This window comes from Littorina saxatilis, linkage group LG12 (assembly GCF_037325665.1).
Source record: "Littorina saxatilis isolate snail1 linkage group LG12, US_GU_Lsax_2.0, whole genome shotgun sequence".
Taxonomy (NCBI): Eukaryota; Metazoa; Mollusca; class Gastropoda; order Littorinimorpha; family Littorinidae; genus Littorina; species Littorina saxatilis.
Genome location: NC_090256.1, coordinates 41,088,583 through 41,105,562, shown reverse-complemented (window position 1 = coordinate 41,105,562; position 16,980 = coordinate 41,088,583). Strand labels below are relative to the sequence as shown.

Below are 16,980 nucleotides of genomic sequence, written 5' to 3'. Positions count from 1 at the left end.
ACTAAGGGTAAAAAAAGCGATAAACTATAAAGCCTGTCCACACTTCACCCAGAGCTTTCCTTATGGTCGTGTTCCCAAGTAACAAGAAATCAAACTGGCACGGAAACAGCAGAAGGAACAGTATACCTGAAACTTTTGATTTCACAAACATGCGAAGACTTGGCATGATTATTCAAAGTTTCAGTGATACAGTTTGTACTAATGTTTCTACACATGGTAAATTTCTTGTTCCCAGACAACATCGTCATAAGAAAGCTTGAGGTTTAAGTCGGTCAGCCAGAGCCTCATTTTGCTTCAAAGGTTGTTGACGGGCTTGCAAAAGTCAGTTTACACACACGCACAGACATGCCCCACATCAGTTGTCGATATTTTGCCACCTGAGGCAGCAAAACCTCTGTTCATTTAACGTCAAACTCTCCGAAAGGCCAAACCTTCCCAACATCAGCGGCTGGTGTCATGTACAAAAATAATTTTCTGTGGCACCCACAAAGTCTGTCAGGGAAGACAAATCGCACAAGTCATGCTGCACTTCCATGGTCAAATTCATGATTGATCTTCACTGAATCCAGTCATTATTTACTATATACACTGTTATCAATTTAACAGTGTTATTCTCCAGTGTCCACAGGCAGAGTCAAACACAAAAGGCATAGTGTCAAGTTCAATAGTACAGATGATCACAGGCGTATCAGACAGGCTCCCTTCGTTGCCATGCTGTTGACTTGATTCCAAAAGAGGAGTTTTAGCAGTTACATACACACTGACATTCCCCACACAATGTGTCGATACTTCAACTCATCCCACAGGTTGCTCACTCCAAAACTCACAACAGCCGTCACAATCGCATCACAGTGAACTTTTAGTCTTCATTCATGGCAACATTTTCTTTCCAGCTCCTTCTGTTGATGTGACGCACACAATAATTTTACTCACAAATTTAGACAGCAAGTAAACGGTCATAAAAAAAACCCATGCATTTAAACAAAACAAGAAGGGCAAAGCCCATACGACTCACATGCTTGACCTCGACCTTTAGGGTAACTAAACCTAGCAATGACATCATACACTAAGAACTGCTTTACACATTTTTCCTACCAAAATACATGTGTCAAGGTCATCCAAGGTCATGCAACCCAAACTGTTAATTCAAGACATAGGAAGTACAATGGTGCTTATTGGCTCTTTCTACCATGAGATATGGTCACTTTTAGTGGTTCACTACCTTATTTTGGTCACATTTCATAAGGGTCAAAGTGACCTTGACCTTGATCATATGTGACCAAATGTGTCTCATGATGAAAGCATAACATGTGCCCCACATAATTTTTAAGTTTGAAACAGTTATCTTCCATAGTTCAGGGTCAAGGTCACTTCAAAATATGTATACAATCCAACTTTGAAGAGCTCCTGTGACCTTGACCTTGAAGCAAGGTAAACCAAACTGGTATCAAAAGATGGGGCTTACTTTGCCCTATATATCATATGTAGGTGAGGTATTCAATCTCAAAAACTTCAGAGAAAATGGGGAAAATGTGAAAAATAGCTGTTTTTTAGACAACATTTATGGCCCCTGCGACCTTGACCTTGAAGGTCAAGATGCTATGTATGTTTTTTGGGGCCTTGTCATCATACACCATCTTGCCAAATTTGGTACTGATAGACTGAATAGTGTCCAAGAAATATCCAACGTTAAAGTTTTACGGACGGACGGACGTCCGGACAGACGTCCGGATGGACGTCCGGACGGACGGACGGACGGACGACTCGGGTGAGTACATAGACTCACTTTTGCTTCGCATGTGAGTCAATAAAAACAAAAGAAAAAAGATAATGAAGAAGAAAATCAGGATTGAAAAACAACCTTTAAAAAATATTGCCAATGCAGGTGATAGCATGCATCTTTTCAATGAACACAAAACTGCTCACACTCATGGCAGAAGAAATAAAAGCCAAATAAGAAATCATGAAAGACAGTAACAAGCACAGTGAAAAGTGACAGTTGCATGATAATAGTATCATCAAAAAAGACAAACAAATCTCTTCAAACAACGGTAAAGGGTATACTAGGCACTTGTATGTAACTGATCCATGTCAACACAGAGAGAAGACATGAAAAGCCAAACTCGAGACTTTGCAGAGAGCGATGTCATTTACACTCTTATGCACCGTTAAGACAAGGATTCATTGCCTTACGAATACAAGCCATTGGTGAGGATGTAACATCTATAGTGTAAGCCCAAGTGCAAAACACAATTTTCTGCTGTGAACTATTGAAAAAACATTGAAATTTTGAAAGAAAGAAGAACAAATGATAGATAAAGATTCATACAAACTGGAAACAGGCAAGTACATGCATGAAAATGAGCCATCAGGTTGTTCAATTCATCAGGCCATTCCGTAGTGGCTGTGTACACTCTGAGCGAATGTGCCCCTCGCTATTGCAGTTGGTGCAAAAGAAACTGGTTGGCACCCACATCTCACGCGCAGGGCTGGGTTTGGCTCCCCCCACAAATGGTGCGTGGTCAAAAGGCCGAAACACCGTCTTCTTCTTCTTCTTCCCTGTTCTTGCCATGAAGCCAAGGTCTCCGCGTTCGTAGGGCACTGCATCACCCGTTAGCACCGCAGCATCATCCGACTCTGACGTTACCGAGCGGCGCCTGCCCCTTGAGGCATTGTCTTGTCTGTCACCTCCACTGCCTGGGTCTAACACTGGGGACAGAGGGCGTCCTGTCTTTTCCCCATCTCCCATCTCCCAGCTTGCCACGTACTGATGGCTATCTTCTTTGATGCTGTGCGCTTCGGACATGTATGAACTCTGCAAGAGAAAGGCAGAGTCTGAGGCTGCACTATCTCCAGCGTTATCCAACACAGGAAGTTGCCCTGACACCAGCCGTCCATCTCCGGAACCATCCCCACCACCTAGCCAATGGTGGAACGGGCCATGGGAAACGGGATCAGTTTCACCCTGTTCACTGGGGTCATCATAAACGCCGCACTCCTTCTGCTCTGACCTGTCAGTAGTGGGGGAAGCTCTGTCTTCCCAGTCGGACGGAATGGAGCCGCTCTCATCATCCTCAGTGTAGTTAAACTCCACATCACACACACCTATTGCTGTTATCTTGTTTCTGTGCGCACTTGACTTATAGTCCCCCTCTGACCTGTCTTTCTGACTCTGACCATTTCTGACTTCTTGACTTCTTGCACGTTCCTCACTGGCTGGCTCTGGATCTGGACGAAGAAGGCCTGCTGCAATGGTCTGAAGGGAGAGCTGAGTGAGAGGAGGGGGGGTGGGCGTGCGCCGAGTGGAGGTTATGATCTGATGGGTCAGATGGGGGAAGTCTTCCACCATGCTGCCTCTCTCACCGCCTTGATAAGGAGTTCCCTTCATGCCTGCATCAACAGGAGTAAAACTGCTCCATTTCTTTTCTTCTTCTCTTCCCTCACAACCTTCTGCTTGATGTTTCTCCTCAGCCACTACCTCCCCTCCCTCTTCCTCCACCCTTTTCTGCTCTTCATCCTCCTCCTTCCCTCTAGTCTTGGCTGCCTCTCCTTCTCCACTCTTTGCTTTCGACTCTTTGCTGCGGACAGAAGAGTCATTTCCATCCAAGCTCATGGTACTACTGGAGTTAAGGCTTTCCATCTCATCAGCTTTCAGTTTCAAGTAACTGTCTGCATCCACCTCACTGCCAAACACGGACTGCCAGGCAGACTTGGACATAGACGACACGGCACAGAAAAACGAGCTTGATGGTGACTCGGGCACTCTTTCATTCTGCCACTCTTCTTGCTCGTGAGATTCACAGGCACCTGTGGAAGTATTTGGAACAGCTGGTTGACTCGAATTATTAGAATTGTTTTCATTACCATGTAAGGTGCAGGTGTGGTGCTCAGAGGCTTTGGATTTGTCTTCCACGACTGTAAATCCTGGGACTGGGTATGATGACTTGCCTTGTGGGATTAGACTTTCCTCACTGCTACGTGAAGTCACACTGTATCCTGCATCCCTTGTGGATTGTGCAGTTTCAAGGCCCCCGTCTCTTTCACCATCAGAGGGTTCTGAGGCCAGGCTGGACTGCCGGCACAGCACGCTAGCAGCGGCTGACAGAAGCACTTTGGTGGGGCGAGAGCTGCTGCCTGTGCTTTCCTTCTTGGTCAGGTGCTCAATCACTGCTCGTCTTCTGCGCGCTCGGCCTGGTGCTGCAACACAAATCAAGTCAGGTCTTTGTAATTACATCATAAGTACGAATCAGGATATTAACAACAACAAAATAAAATTAAAGGCACCAAAGAAAACGAGTCCAGAAAATTGTAAGAAGAATCTATGCAAAGATCAGGTTTCTCACTCACTCACACACGTAAACGCACGCATGCACACACACACACACACACACTCAACTGCCATCATCACTATCACTACCGCCGCCACCACCACCAAGCTGACCATACACCACTTGCACCAAACCTCACCAATTTCCTTTGAGGCCTTCCTAATTGAGCCCGAAGTTGACTTTGCCAAGTCTTTTTACTAAGTCCTTTTACAGCTTCGTGCAGTGAGTTTCGTGAAGTAGACTTCGCAATTCGACCAATTAGTATCAGGCTTTACAAACCTGCAACAACAGTGTCCACCCTCTCGGAGCCATCCACGCTGCCAGAGCTGGTTCGACGCGATGCAAACGGCAGCTCACCCACCCAGTCCGTCTGAGCTGAAACATCCATCCGCGCTTCAACATCTCCTCCAGCCATCGCCACAGCGTCGGTCTGGGAACTGGATTCCACCGTCAGTATTGATTTGTGGGCGCAGCTGTCAGAAGACAGGGATGTTGCCGGTGAAGAGGGTGTTGTATCACTCTGCACAGCTTGGTCCTTGGTGGCTTTCTTTACCTGTGGAGGCTCGTCTTCTTCTTCGTCCCTGATAGTGCCCGTCTCCAGGTGCGGGTTGCTGTAGCGGATGAGTATGGTCAAAAGACGAGATCGCACTTGGCTGCAACAGACAGAAAACGTCTCTCTTAAAACCCTGAAAACTTAGCTGCAATAGAGGCAAAAATAGCTCACTTGAAACCCTAAAAACTTAGCTACAATGGAGACAGCAAACGCCTTACACAAACCCTAACAATTGTCATAAGTTTTCATTCGTGTATGAATACCTGGTACAGAGCCCAGACATGTGAAAAGAGAGTTACATCTGTGTAGCCTGCATAACAGCCAATGGTGGGCTCTACACTCACTAATCCACGTTGGTTTCCAGCACTTTCTCCCTCATCTCGTCAAAGACAAGCTGGAAGCGCTCCGAGTCACTGGCCCCGAGGATGGGGGAACAGTGAAGCAGGACCACCTCCGCACAGTCCAGGTACACCTCCTCTACATGGCGCTGAATCAGCCCCGTTTGATTGCCCTGTGAAGGATTCACACACAACACTGATTGTAGTCAGGAAAAAGGGGTGGAGAGAGAGAGAGAGAGAGAGAGAGAGAGAGAGAGAGGGAGAGTGTGTGTGTGTGTGTGTGCGTACATTCCTCTACTTGGCGCTGAATCAGCCCTGCTTGACTGCCCTGGGAAGGATTCACACACAACACTGATTGTAGTCATGAAAAGGGGGTGGAGAGAGAGAGAGAGAGAGAGAGAGAGAGAGAGAGAGAGAGAGAGAGAGAGAGAGAGAGAACTCGAACTCGAAAACGTTATTACCGAGGGATGATAGCATTAGGTCCATATGGTCCTTTCTTACTGCTGGTCCCTACTATAATACACACATTAAAGGAAGAACAAGTATGAAGAATAAACAAGAAGGGCAAAGCCCATACGACTCACATGCTTTACACATTTTTCCTACCAAAATACATGTGACCTTGACCCAAGGTCAAGGTCATCCAAGGTCATGCAACACAAAGCTGTTAATTCAAGACATAGGAAGTACAATGGTGCTTATTGGCTCTTTCTACCATGAGATATGGTCACTTTTAGTGGTTCACTACCTTATTTTGGTCACATTTCATAAGGGTCAAAGTGACCTTGACCTTGATCATATGTGACCAAATGTGTCTCATGATGAAAGCATAACATGTGCCCCACATAATTTTTAAGTTTGAAACAGTTATCTTCCATAGTTCAGGGTCAAGGTCACTTCAAAATATGTATACAATCCAACTTTGAAGAGCTCCTGTGACCTTGACCTTGAAGCAAGGTAAACCAAACTGGTATCAAAAGATGGGGCTTACTTTGCCCTATATATCATATATAGGTGAGGTATTGAATCTCAAAAACTTCAGAGAAAATGTGAAAAATGTGAAAAATAGCTGTTTTTTAGGCAACATTTATGGCCCCTGCGACCTTGACCTTGAAGCAAGGTCAAGATGCTATGTATGTTTTTTGGGGCCTTGTCATCATACACCATCTTGCCAAATTTTGGTACTGATAGACTGAATAGTGTCCAAGAAATATCCAATGTTAAAGTTTTCCGGACGTCCGGATGGACGGACGACTCGGGTGAGTACATAGACTCACTTTTGCTTCGCATGTGAGTCAAAAAAGAAATCAAATAAAACACAATCATGTAGGGAAAAGTATAACAAACATTAGTGTGCTGGTGGAAGCAGAGAGAGAGAGAGAGAGTGTGTGAGTGTACATCTCCTCTACATGGCGCTGAATCAGCCCTGCTTGACTGCCCTGGGAAGGATTCACACACAAGACAAGAGGTGGAGCGGGGTTGGAGAGAGAGAGAGAGAGAGAGAGAGAGAGAGAGAGAGAGAGAGAGAGAGAGAGAGAGAGAGAGAGAATGACAATGACAATGACAAATTCTTTATTTACGAGGGTAATGGCATAAGCAAACAGGTGCTTTTTTACATCCAGCCCTCGCCCATGGGAGGGTTTGATCTAATGATAATACGTTTTAACAAGAGGCGAAGCCTTCAAGGCTCACGTAAGAAATAGACAAACAGTAACACAAACTCAATCACTCCGTCACACATACACACCCACACACACAGTAAGCTTAGGTGACACTGTGCAAGAAAGAGAGACACTAGATCTAGATCTGTCTGTGTCTGCATGTAGCCTACTTACAGGGACACGACTGCCAAATAGTCTCGGCCCGCTCAAAATAACAATGACCGAGACCACACACACCACGCGAGAGAGAAAGACGACAGGGAGGCATGCCGTCATGATGCATTAATTGACGTCAAACACTTTTGACCGTGACGTAATCTTATGCGAGCTTTATCCATAGTCTTGGATAACCACTCACACATAGACTCGGAAATGTTAAAGTTTCTACCACAGACATACACACACACACACGCACACGCACAAACGCACAAACGCACAGACAGACAAAGTTACGATCGCACAGGCTACACTTCGTGAGCCAAAAATGTTGGAATATCAATTAAAGAAGTAATAAAAGAGAGAGAGAGAGAGAGAGAGAGAGAGAGAGAGAGAGAGAGAGAGAGAGAGAGAGAGAGAGAGAGAGAGAGAGACAAATAGAGAGAGAAAGAGACAAATAAAAAGAGAGACAGATAGGGATAAACAGAGACAGCAAACGTAACAGCAATCCATGAATACCAGTGACATTTGCAGTTTTTTTCTGGACTTGCAGCAAGGACAGAAAAAAGCAACTGAACTCTCCAGCACACAGACAGGAGGGATATTTGAGGCAAATCACAAGACATGCCCTCCAGCTCTTTCAAAACATTTATTCTTTACTTTTCCCTTGTTAACATAGGAATTTATATTTATTTACCTTTTTGTTAAAGATGACCCACTTTTGTAGTTGGTGCATGATGAAATCTTCCACGACAGTTTTTAACCTGAAATTCAAGTGTAAAAATGTGCGATGATTGGTGTGAGAGCAGTATCTGTTGATGCTGACACAAAAGATCTCTACAATGCTAAGCACTGTTACAGTAAAAACACCACCTGTGCTGTGTCAAAGAGAATCTCAAACAACTAGCAACCCTGAAAAAGTTGCATGCAAGCCATCAGCACGGATGTAACCTACTTGTTTTAATTACCCAGGGGGTAGTGTATTTGCTGTATCATTGTTTGAAGAAACCTGCATTCTTTTAATGCACCCCCATGAAATAAAATTTTCAATTATCATGTAAGTAATCTGATGAACTTGCAACTAGATTATGCACATGCACCCATGAAACTGCTTCTGCAGATAGCACAAAAATATACCCCAAACTAAATTCATCCATCAATAATCAACAAATAGACAAATTCCAGAATTAACTGTCATGTATTTATAGGGTGTGAAAGAGTTGCTTTTCCTTGCTTTTTCATAGAAGCACTGACCCAAACTACACATGACATTGTAGGCTTTCCTCAGTGTTTCTACAGAAACAAGGGAAAGCAACTCTTCCAAAACCCATGAGTTATTTCCGAACATTGTCAATTAATCAAATGAATCAATAAGTACTGACAAAGGTGGCCAATCCAGGGACAGGAAGAACAGCTTGGTCAAGAGGAGAGCAAAATCCCTGTGGTGCTTCTGCATCTTGGCTACTGGCAGCTGAAAAAAATAACAATCAAATTAACAAAGAGTGCTCCTGATTTGCTAATAAAATTCCTGTAACTTGCCTGCCTGTCATTCTATGTGTGATAACATCAGCATAATTATGATGCTAAGAATTTATGCTCACACACATAGACACACACACAGACACGTACAAAGGGGGGGTGGGGGGTGTAATGGGGTGTGTGGATTGAAATCAAATGGGGCACACCAGTTCAAAAACACGTACTGCACAATCTCGTCAGTCTTACTACTATTACTACCCATTTGCATTCTCATCCCAACTCTTCCCCATATCAATTCATATTGCGCTCAAAACATTACAATTCTTTTTTTTTTTTTTCCCTATCATTTAAAAACCTGTCATGTGCTGAAACTTCATTTACAATATTTACCTTCACAAATTTTTCACAGGTAGACTTCAAAAGGCACAACAGATCCGTTCCTCTTAGCACACCTGCAACATTTACATGCTTTTTTTTAATTAAACAAACAAACAAATAAACACACACTGCAGTTTACAAAAAAATAGGATATATTTTTCTAGCTGCTCACACTCCCTGGGGGTAGACCAGAGTTTCAACTAATCCATGGGGCGTCAAAATCACCAAACTGATGTAGGGAATCACTTTGCAATGACGTGATATTGACCAGTCTGGCATCATCAGAAAGCCCATTTTTCACTCCACACTTCAGGCAGGGTATGCTGTTTCTAATTTCATTCATACATGTCATAGGTGGGCCAAGACAGCTGATGGCGTTCTGTCTTCTTCTCCAATCAACATAATTATAAGGTGTTCCAGATGGTTTCATTTTTAGGCTCAATCGACCAAACAAGCATGCAAGGACAAATATGTGAATACATGTTCGCATGCACAACCACAGAGAGTGTAAGGCAAGCTGTCTTGTCTGTTGGTATCCAAGCATGCATGTACGTAGATGGACTATAGGCAATATGCAAGTTTCTTTAACCCATTAACCCCAGTGGCATGGAAAGTAACTCCCTCAACAAATCGCAGCAAAGAAACTCATGGGAATTTTCCAAAGTTATAAATGAAAAATTTTAAAAGTACATTTTCATTTGATTAATATAGTTACCCGAATCCATAAAGCATTGACGCAGTCTGAGATGCTAAGGTCTGAAAATCGCTACCCGTCTAAAACTTTAAAGGGAAGCAACCCCACCACAAAAAAGTGTCAACGGATGCGTAGGTAAGGACGCCAGACCATGGGAGTTACCTCCCCTTGGTGTGTACTACGTCACTACCGCTCCAGGACACGTGGTAAATCATACGGCTTTTAAAGAAACTAAAAACCAAAAGCGGGGTTGGTGGGAGGGCATAAACTATGTGATTCGGGTAAGTATATTAATCAAACGAAAATTTACTTTTAAAATTTTTGATTAAATTACATATTCTTACTCCGAATCACATAAAGCAGATAGCTTCAGGCAGGTTTCATGGTATTAGGCCATTTTGATAGTCTCAGATTTGCTTAGTCTTTTAAATCCATATCTGTGAGAATCTGCTGTATTTGTTGTATTAACATGCAAACTAGTTGTTGTTTAAATACTTTTTTGAAAATAAAAGTTGAAATTTTTGATAATGTGTTTATTTATGTGCGTGTGAATGGTGGCGATCGTCAAAATACGGACGGATGAATTTACTTTTGCCACAGCATCACTAAACAAAGAACTAAATTCCAACACACACATGCACAAGTATCAATGCTGTGGTGGTTGAGAGTGCCAGAACACATTGAAATGATTGTTTTTCAACAACAATCGATATCCATAACACAAATTCTAACTTATACTAGCTCCGCAAAAAAAATGTATGGGGATTCGGATCTGTCCGTCCGCATAGCGATATCAAGAGCATCGAAACTAATTGTGATTTCACAGGACAAAAACACAAGTTTACCTAATTTTGTATACTGTAAATACAAGTTTGTGCACCCTTGAAGTGAGTTATAATGTTGCCGAGGTCAATTTGCCCTTGATCGACGCACGGTGACCCGAGTTTCAAAGTTGCGATCCAGTCCGTCTAAACAATGTAACGATCGCCACATTTTTCTTTTCATTCAAAAACTAACCGTTTGGGGAGGAAGTGACCTCACGTTGTTTTACGTTGACGCTCGCGCTCGACAGAAAAAGACCGCAACAGTTTTTCAGTTAAAAAAATCGCAAAGTAATTACATTTTCTGAGGTTTTCTAGTGTCCGTCTAGTAACAATCGCCACTCTAGCGATCGCCACTGAGTGTTGAAGTCACATTTAACTCCATTTTCGACTGTTTTAAGAAACTATTTTGACGCTCAATCGTCACGTTTCAGTGTCGAAACACGTACTGTGCATTTGCAATCAGCCGGTGTGTCCAAACTGAAATGCGAGTGATGCCTCGATTTGTGGCGATCGCTCACGTGGTTGACGGACAGAAATACCTTCTTAGGGGGTAGGGGAACAGTTACTCCTCCATACAATAATGGTGTTTACAAATGATTGCAAACTTGTCTCTTTATAAACTGTTCAGACATGTCTTCTCTTCAATAATTTTCAGTTTTGCTCGGTTTGTTAATCAGGAGCACCCTGCAGTAAATGTTTCATCTGTGACAATGCTCGAAATGTTGACGTAATTCCAATGCCCATATCCTTCTCTTGTTACCTCATCTAGCCAAAACCATTGAAGATAGAAAGACATTTATTGAACAAACTAGATGCACAACACCAGTCTTAACACGTTTTGGTCTTACATGTATATGAAAATATTGATGGCCATGGAATGGTTTGAAAAAAAAGACGTTTTTTTTCTTCAAAACGGTCTAGGTCTGCCGGAAGTCGTATTTTTTCAAACCATTCATTTGAGAATCAATATTTTGATATACATACAAGAACAAAACTTGTTAAGAATGATGTGGGGCATATTTTTTGTTCAATAAATGTCTTTCTATCTTCAACGGTTTTGGCTATATGAGCTATATGCATGCATAGGATGACCGTATTGCTTTTTTTGCGTTTTCAGGGTATGCCGCTTTGCGCCTGGTTTTTAGATATAAATAAGGACCAGGACTATAAAAAAAATTACTGTTTTTAGTTGTAACAAACTCACTTTGTTGGAAAAACATGTCCTTTGAATTGTGTGCCAACATTTATTTTGTAGAATTTGAGTGTGTAAATAGTAAATTGCTGAACACAATACTGTGAAACCTGCCTTCAACAAGGCGGTGGGAAAGAAAAAAATCTAACTCACTCTTAAGTCCTAGACAGGAACTGGCCCGCTGCCACCAGGGCAGGAAGGGACCGAGAACCATCCTGCCGGACAGCCGCGATGTCTGTCAGGCAAAAGTTGAAAAAGACATCGTCAGAGCGCCAGTAAGCTGTGCCCAGCACTTCGTCCAATCTTCTAGACCGTAAAACGGCCAGGAAGAGACCCAAGCCCTGGATTCAAGGACCGGAGCCGATACAAGGGGAAAGACAGGCTGCGCCCCCCCCCCCCCCCCCCCCCCCCTCTATTGGAATGGAAATGCCAATGCCCTGGAACGATCAGTGCTTAAGGTTGTCCACTCAGTGCTGAGTAGGACGAACTCTCCAGGTGACCGTAAGAAAATCATGCCAAAGCATGAGAAACCTTGGGATGGAGTGAGGCCCGAAAGGGCCTGGGAGATAGAAGTCAGCTCTAGAGAAGCGTGACCGATGTCCTCACAATTAGCGAGAGTGAAGCCTGAGTACAAGGTACCCGAGTCCGTCTCGGAGGGAAAAGCTCATGAAAGAGCAACTGGGGCAGAAAAAGGCACAGAAATTACAATAAAGTAAGCGTCGTCAGAAAGACAACGCGAACAGGTGGTAAAGAAGAAAACACCAAAGATATAGGCTTAGAAAAGCCTTTACTCTTGACATCCCCTTAAGGGCCGTGCACCAAAAAGATATCAGTCAAGCTGAAACCAAAATGGCGGCCAAACGAAAAATGCTACTGAAAAGTCAAGTCCAAAGAACGAACAAAGACTCAGTAGCCAAGACAAAATTCCTGTCGAAAACATGACAAAATGGAAAGAGCTCACCAACTAATGAAGCAGAAGGCGAATAAGACGGGTAGTAGCCGGAGGGAACCGAGCAAAGAGCAAGGCAAACCGGCCACGAGAGCGAAAAATATCATGACCTCCTCCTCTGAGCTGAAAAAGTCGTATGATTTACCACGTGTCCGGGAGCGGTAGTGACGTAGTACACACCAAGGGGAGGTAACTCCCATGGTCTGGCGTCCTTACCTACGCATCCGTTGACACTTTTTTTGTGGTGGGGTTGCTTCCCTTTAAAGTTTTTAGACGGGTAGCGATGTTCAGACCTTAGCATCTCAGACTGCGTCAATGTGATTCGGAGTAAGAATATGTAATTTAATGCTCCATAAAGCCAGTAGAAATGGAAACGGCTATGCGTCATAAGGAGCATTGTGTACAGTTGGTATTTCAGGGATCTGGATGGTATGGGGAGCTCTGAGAGTACAAGGGACAAGGAGCATTGTGTACAGTTAGTATTTCAGGGATCTGGATGGTATTGGGAGCTCTGAGGGTACAAGGGACAAGGAGCATTGTGTACAGTTGGTATTTCAGGGATCTCAATCAATCAATCAATATGAGGCTTATATCGCGCGTATTCCGTGGGTACAGTTCTAAGCGCAGAGATTTATTTTTTTTATTTTTTATTTTTATTTTATGCAATTTATATCGCGCACATATTCAAGGCGCAGGGATTTATTTATGCCGTGTGAGATGGAATTTTTTTACACAATACATCACGCATTCACATCGGCCAGCAGATCGCAGCCATTTCGGTGCATATCCTACTTTTCACGGCCTATTATTCCAAGTCACACGGGTATTTTGGTGGACATTTTTATCTATGCCTATACAATTTTGCCAGGAAAGACCCTTTTGTCAATCGTGGGATCTTTAAAATGTAGTGTACACGAATTCAGCTCTGAGGGTACAAGGGACAAGGAGCATTGTGTACAGTTGGTATTTCAGGGATCTGGATGGTATTGGGAGCTCTGAGGGTACAAGGGACAAGGAGCATTGTCTACAGTTGGTATTTCAGGGATCTGGATGGTATTGGGAGCTCTGAGAGTACAAGGGACAAGGAGCATTGTGTACAGTTAGTATTTCAGGGATCTGGATGGTATTGGGAGCTCTGAGGGTACAAGGGACAAGGAGCATTGTGTACTGTTGGTATTTCAGGGATCTGGATGGTATTGGGAGCTCTGAGGGTACAAGGGACAAGGAGCATTGTGTACAGTTGGTATTTCAGGGATCTGGATGGTATTGGGAGCTCTGAGGGTACAAGGGACAAGGAGCATTGTGTACAGTTGGTATTTCAGGGATCTGGATGGTATTGGGAGCTCTGAGGGTACAAGGGACAAGGAGCATTGTGTACAGTTAGTATTTCAGGGATCTGGATGGTATTGGGAGCTCTGAGGGTACAAGGGACAAGGAGCATTGTCTACAGTTGGTATTTCAGGGATCTGGATGGTATTGGGAGCTCTGAGGGTACAAGGGACAAGGAGCATTGTGTACAGTTAGTATTTCAGGGATCTGGATGGTATTGGGAGCTCTGAGGGTACAAGGGACAAGGAGCATTGTCTACAGTTGGTATTTCAGGGATCTGGATGGTTTTGGGAGGTCTGAGGGTACAAGGGACAAGGAGCATTGTGTACAGTTGGTATTTCAGGGATCTCAATCAATCAATCAATATGAGGCTTATATCGCGCGTATTCCGTGGGTACAGTTCTAAGCGCAGAGATTTATTTTTTTTATTTTTTATTTTTATTTTATGCAATTTATATCGCGCACATATTCAAGGCGCAGGGATTTATTTATGCCGTGTGAGATGGAATTTGTTTTACACAATACATCACGCATTCACATCGGCCAGCAGATCGCAGCCATTTCGGTGCATATCCTACTTTTCACGGCCTATTATTCCAGGTCACACGGGTATTTTGGTGGACATTTTTATCTATGCCTATACAATTTTGCCAGGAAAGACCCTTTTGTCAATCGTGGGATCTTTAACATGCACACCCCAATGTAGTGTACACGAATTCAGCTCTGAGGGTACAAGGGACAAGGAGCTCTGAGGGTACAAGGGACAAGGAGCATTGTGTACAGTTGGTATTTCAGGGATCTGGATGGTATTGGGAGCTCTGAGGGTATAAGGGACAAGGAGCATTGTGTACAGTTGGTATTTCAGGGATCTGGATGGTATTGGGAGCTCTGAGGGTATAAGGGACAAGGAGCATTGTGTACAGTTAGTATTTCAGGGATCTGGATGGTATTGGGAGCTCTGAGGGTATAAGGGACAAGGAGCATTGTGTACAGTTGGTATTTCAGGGATCTGGATGGTATTGGGAGCTCTGAGGGTATAAGGGACAAGGAGCATTGTGTACAGTTGGTATTTCAGGGATCTGGATGGTATTGGGAGGTCTGAGGGTACAAGGGACAAGGAGCATTGTGTACAGTTGGTATTTCAGGGATCTGGATGGTATTGGGAGCTCTGAGGGTATAAGGGACAAGGAGCATTGTGTACAGTTGGTATTTCAGGGATCTGGATGGTATTGGGAGCTCTGAGGGTATAAGGGACAAGGAGCATAACTCATGTTAATAATAACAATAATAATAAATGAGCATTTATATAGCGCAACATCATAACTTTACAATTATGCTCTTTGCGCTTGACACATTTAAAATTAAAACACAGTTATACAAGCATTTACATCTACATTCAAAGTCAACAACGCTTTATTAAAAGCATACACCATCAAACATACATTACAAAAAATTCTTCCACTAACTAATAAAAACATGAATAAAATAGGTAGTGAAAACAAGGAAATACCAGCTGAATACCCTTAATCTAACAGTACATGTTATCAACAATTCTGAAAACAGCCCTTGATGTTTATATACATTATCACATTATCACTAAAACAACAAATACACTTCATGTAGCCTACTGATGGACTGAGAAAAACAAAATCAGGGGTTGTATTTCTTGAAGAGGTGTGTTTTAAGTGCTCGTTTGAATGCTTGGGGTGACAGAGTGGCGGATGTGAAAGGGGAGAGAATTCCATTGTGTGGGTGCGCAGAAACTAAAAGTGCGTTGTCCGTATGTTTTGGTTTTGGTGTGTGGAATGGTAAGGATGCGACAGTCAGAAGAGGCACGGAGTTGTCTTGCTGGAGAATAGACGGTGAGGAGTTCAGAGAAGTAAGCAGGAGACGAGCCAGAAAAGAAGTTAAATCAGAGGGTGGACAGTTTGTAGTCAATGCGGGCTTGAATAGGTAACCAGTGCAGTGTGCGAAGGAGTGGTGTTGCGTGATCTCGTTTTCGTGCTTTGAGAATGAGGCGTGCTGCCGAGTTTTGGACTTTTTGTAGTTTATGCAGGAGGTACAGAGGACAGCCAGAGAGAAGAGAGTTGCAATAGTCAAGTTTAGAAAGAACAAAGGCACAGACAAGAGTGTTAGTTGTTTGAGAGGAGAGTGTGTGGCGAATGGTGCTGATCTTACGAAGCTCAAAATAAGCTGCTCTACAGACTAAAGATATATGTTTGTTAAGGGTCATGTCAGATGAAAGGGTGAATCCAAGGTTTCTAGCTGATGGTGAGAAAAGAATGTCGGTGTTGTCTATTTGAACAGAAACAGGTTGGAGAGAGGGAAATGTAGTGTTCTTCTTTTTGCACAGTAAGACTTCAGAATACCAACCAGAATAGGAGGCGATAACTTCCAGTGCCAGGTCAGTGACATTTGTCTGTCTGACAGCCTCCTCCAGAACAACTTGCATCAACACCTTCACTTCATCTTCACCGGGGTCTGAAACTGTCCCGCACACATACACAGCATAAGCCTCAAAACAACCGCTGATAATAGACAAACTGTCACGCACACATACACAGCATAAGCCTCAAAACAACCGCTGATAATAGACAAACTGTCCCGCACACATACACAGCATAAGCCTCAAAACAACCGCTGATAATAGACAAACTGTCACGCACACATACACAGCATAAGCCTCAAAACAACCGCTGATAATAGACAAACTGTCCCGCACACATACACAGCATAAGCCTCAAAACAACCGCTGATAATAGACAAACTGTCCCGCACACATACACAGCATAAGCCTCAAAACAACCGCTGATAATAGACAAACTGTCCCGCACACATACACAGCATAAGCCTCAAAACAACCGCTGATAATAGACAAACTGTCACGCACACATACACAGCATAAGCCTCAAAACAACCGCTGATAATAGACAAACTGTCACACACACATACACAGCATAAGCCTCAAAACAACCGCTGATAATAGACAAACTGTCACGCACACATACACAGCATAAGCCTCAAAACCACCGCTGATAATAGACAAACTGTCATGCACACATACACAGCATAAGCCTCAAAACAACCGCTGATAATAGA

At 43.4% G+C, this 16,980-nt stretch overlaps 1 protein-coding gene across 1 annotated transcript in view; it reads right to left on the bottom strand.

Moving 5' to 3' along the window:
- Positions 1-1,790: 1,790 nt before the first annotated feature.
- LOC138981952 (uncharacterized) overlaps positions 1,791-16,980 on the bottom strand; it is a 40,427-nt gene continuing 25,237 nt past the window's right edge. The window contains exons 13-19 of the mRNA XM_070355136.1: positions 16,255-16,368; positions 8,906-8,967; positions 8,419-8,507; positions 7,734-7,800; positions 5,226-5,392; positions 4,608-4,981; positions 1,791-4,197 (exon numbers count right to left, since the gene is read on the bottom strand). Coding sequence (XP_070211237.1) covers positions 2,378-4,197; positions 4,608-4,981; positions 5,226-5,392; positions 7,734-7,800; positions 8,419-8,507; positions 8,906-8,967; positions 16,255-16,368 — 2,693 coding nt within the window. The 3' untranslated portion in view covers positions 1,791-2,377. The remainder of the gene's footprint in view (positions 4,198-4,607; positions 4,982-5,225; positions 5,393-7,733; positions 7,801-8,418; positions 8,508-8,905; positions 8,968-16,254; positions 16,369-16,980) is intronic.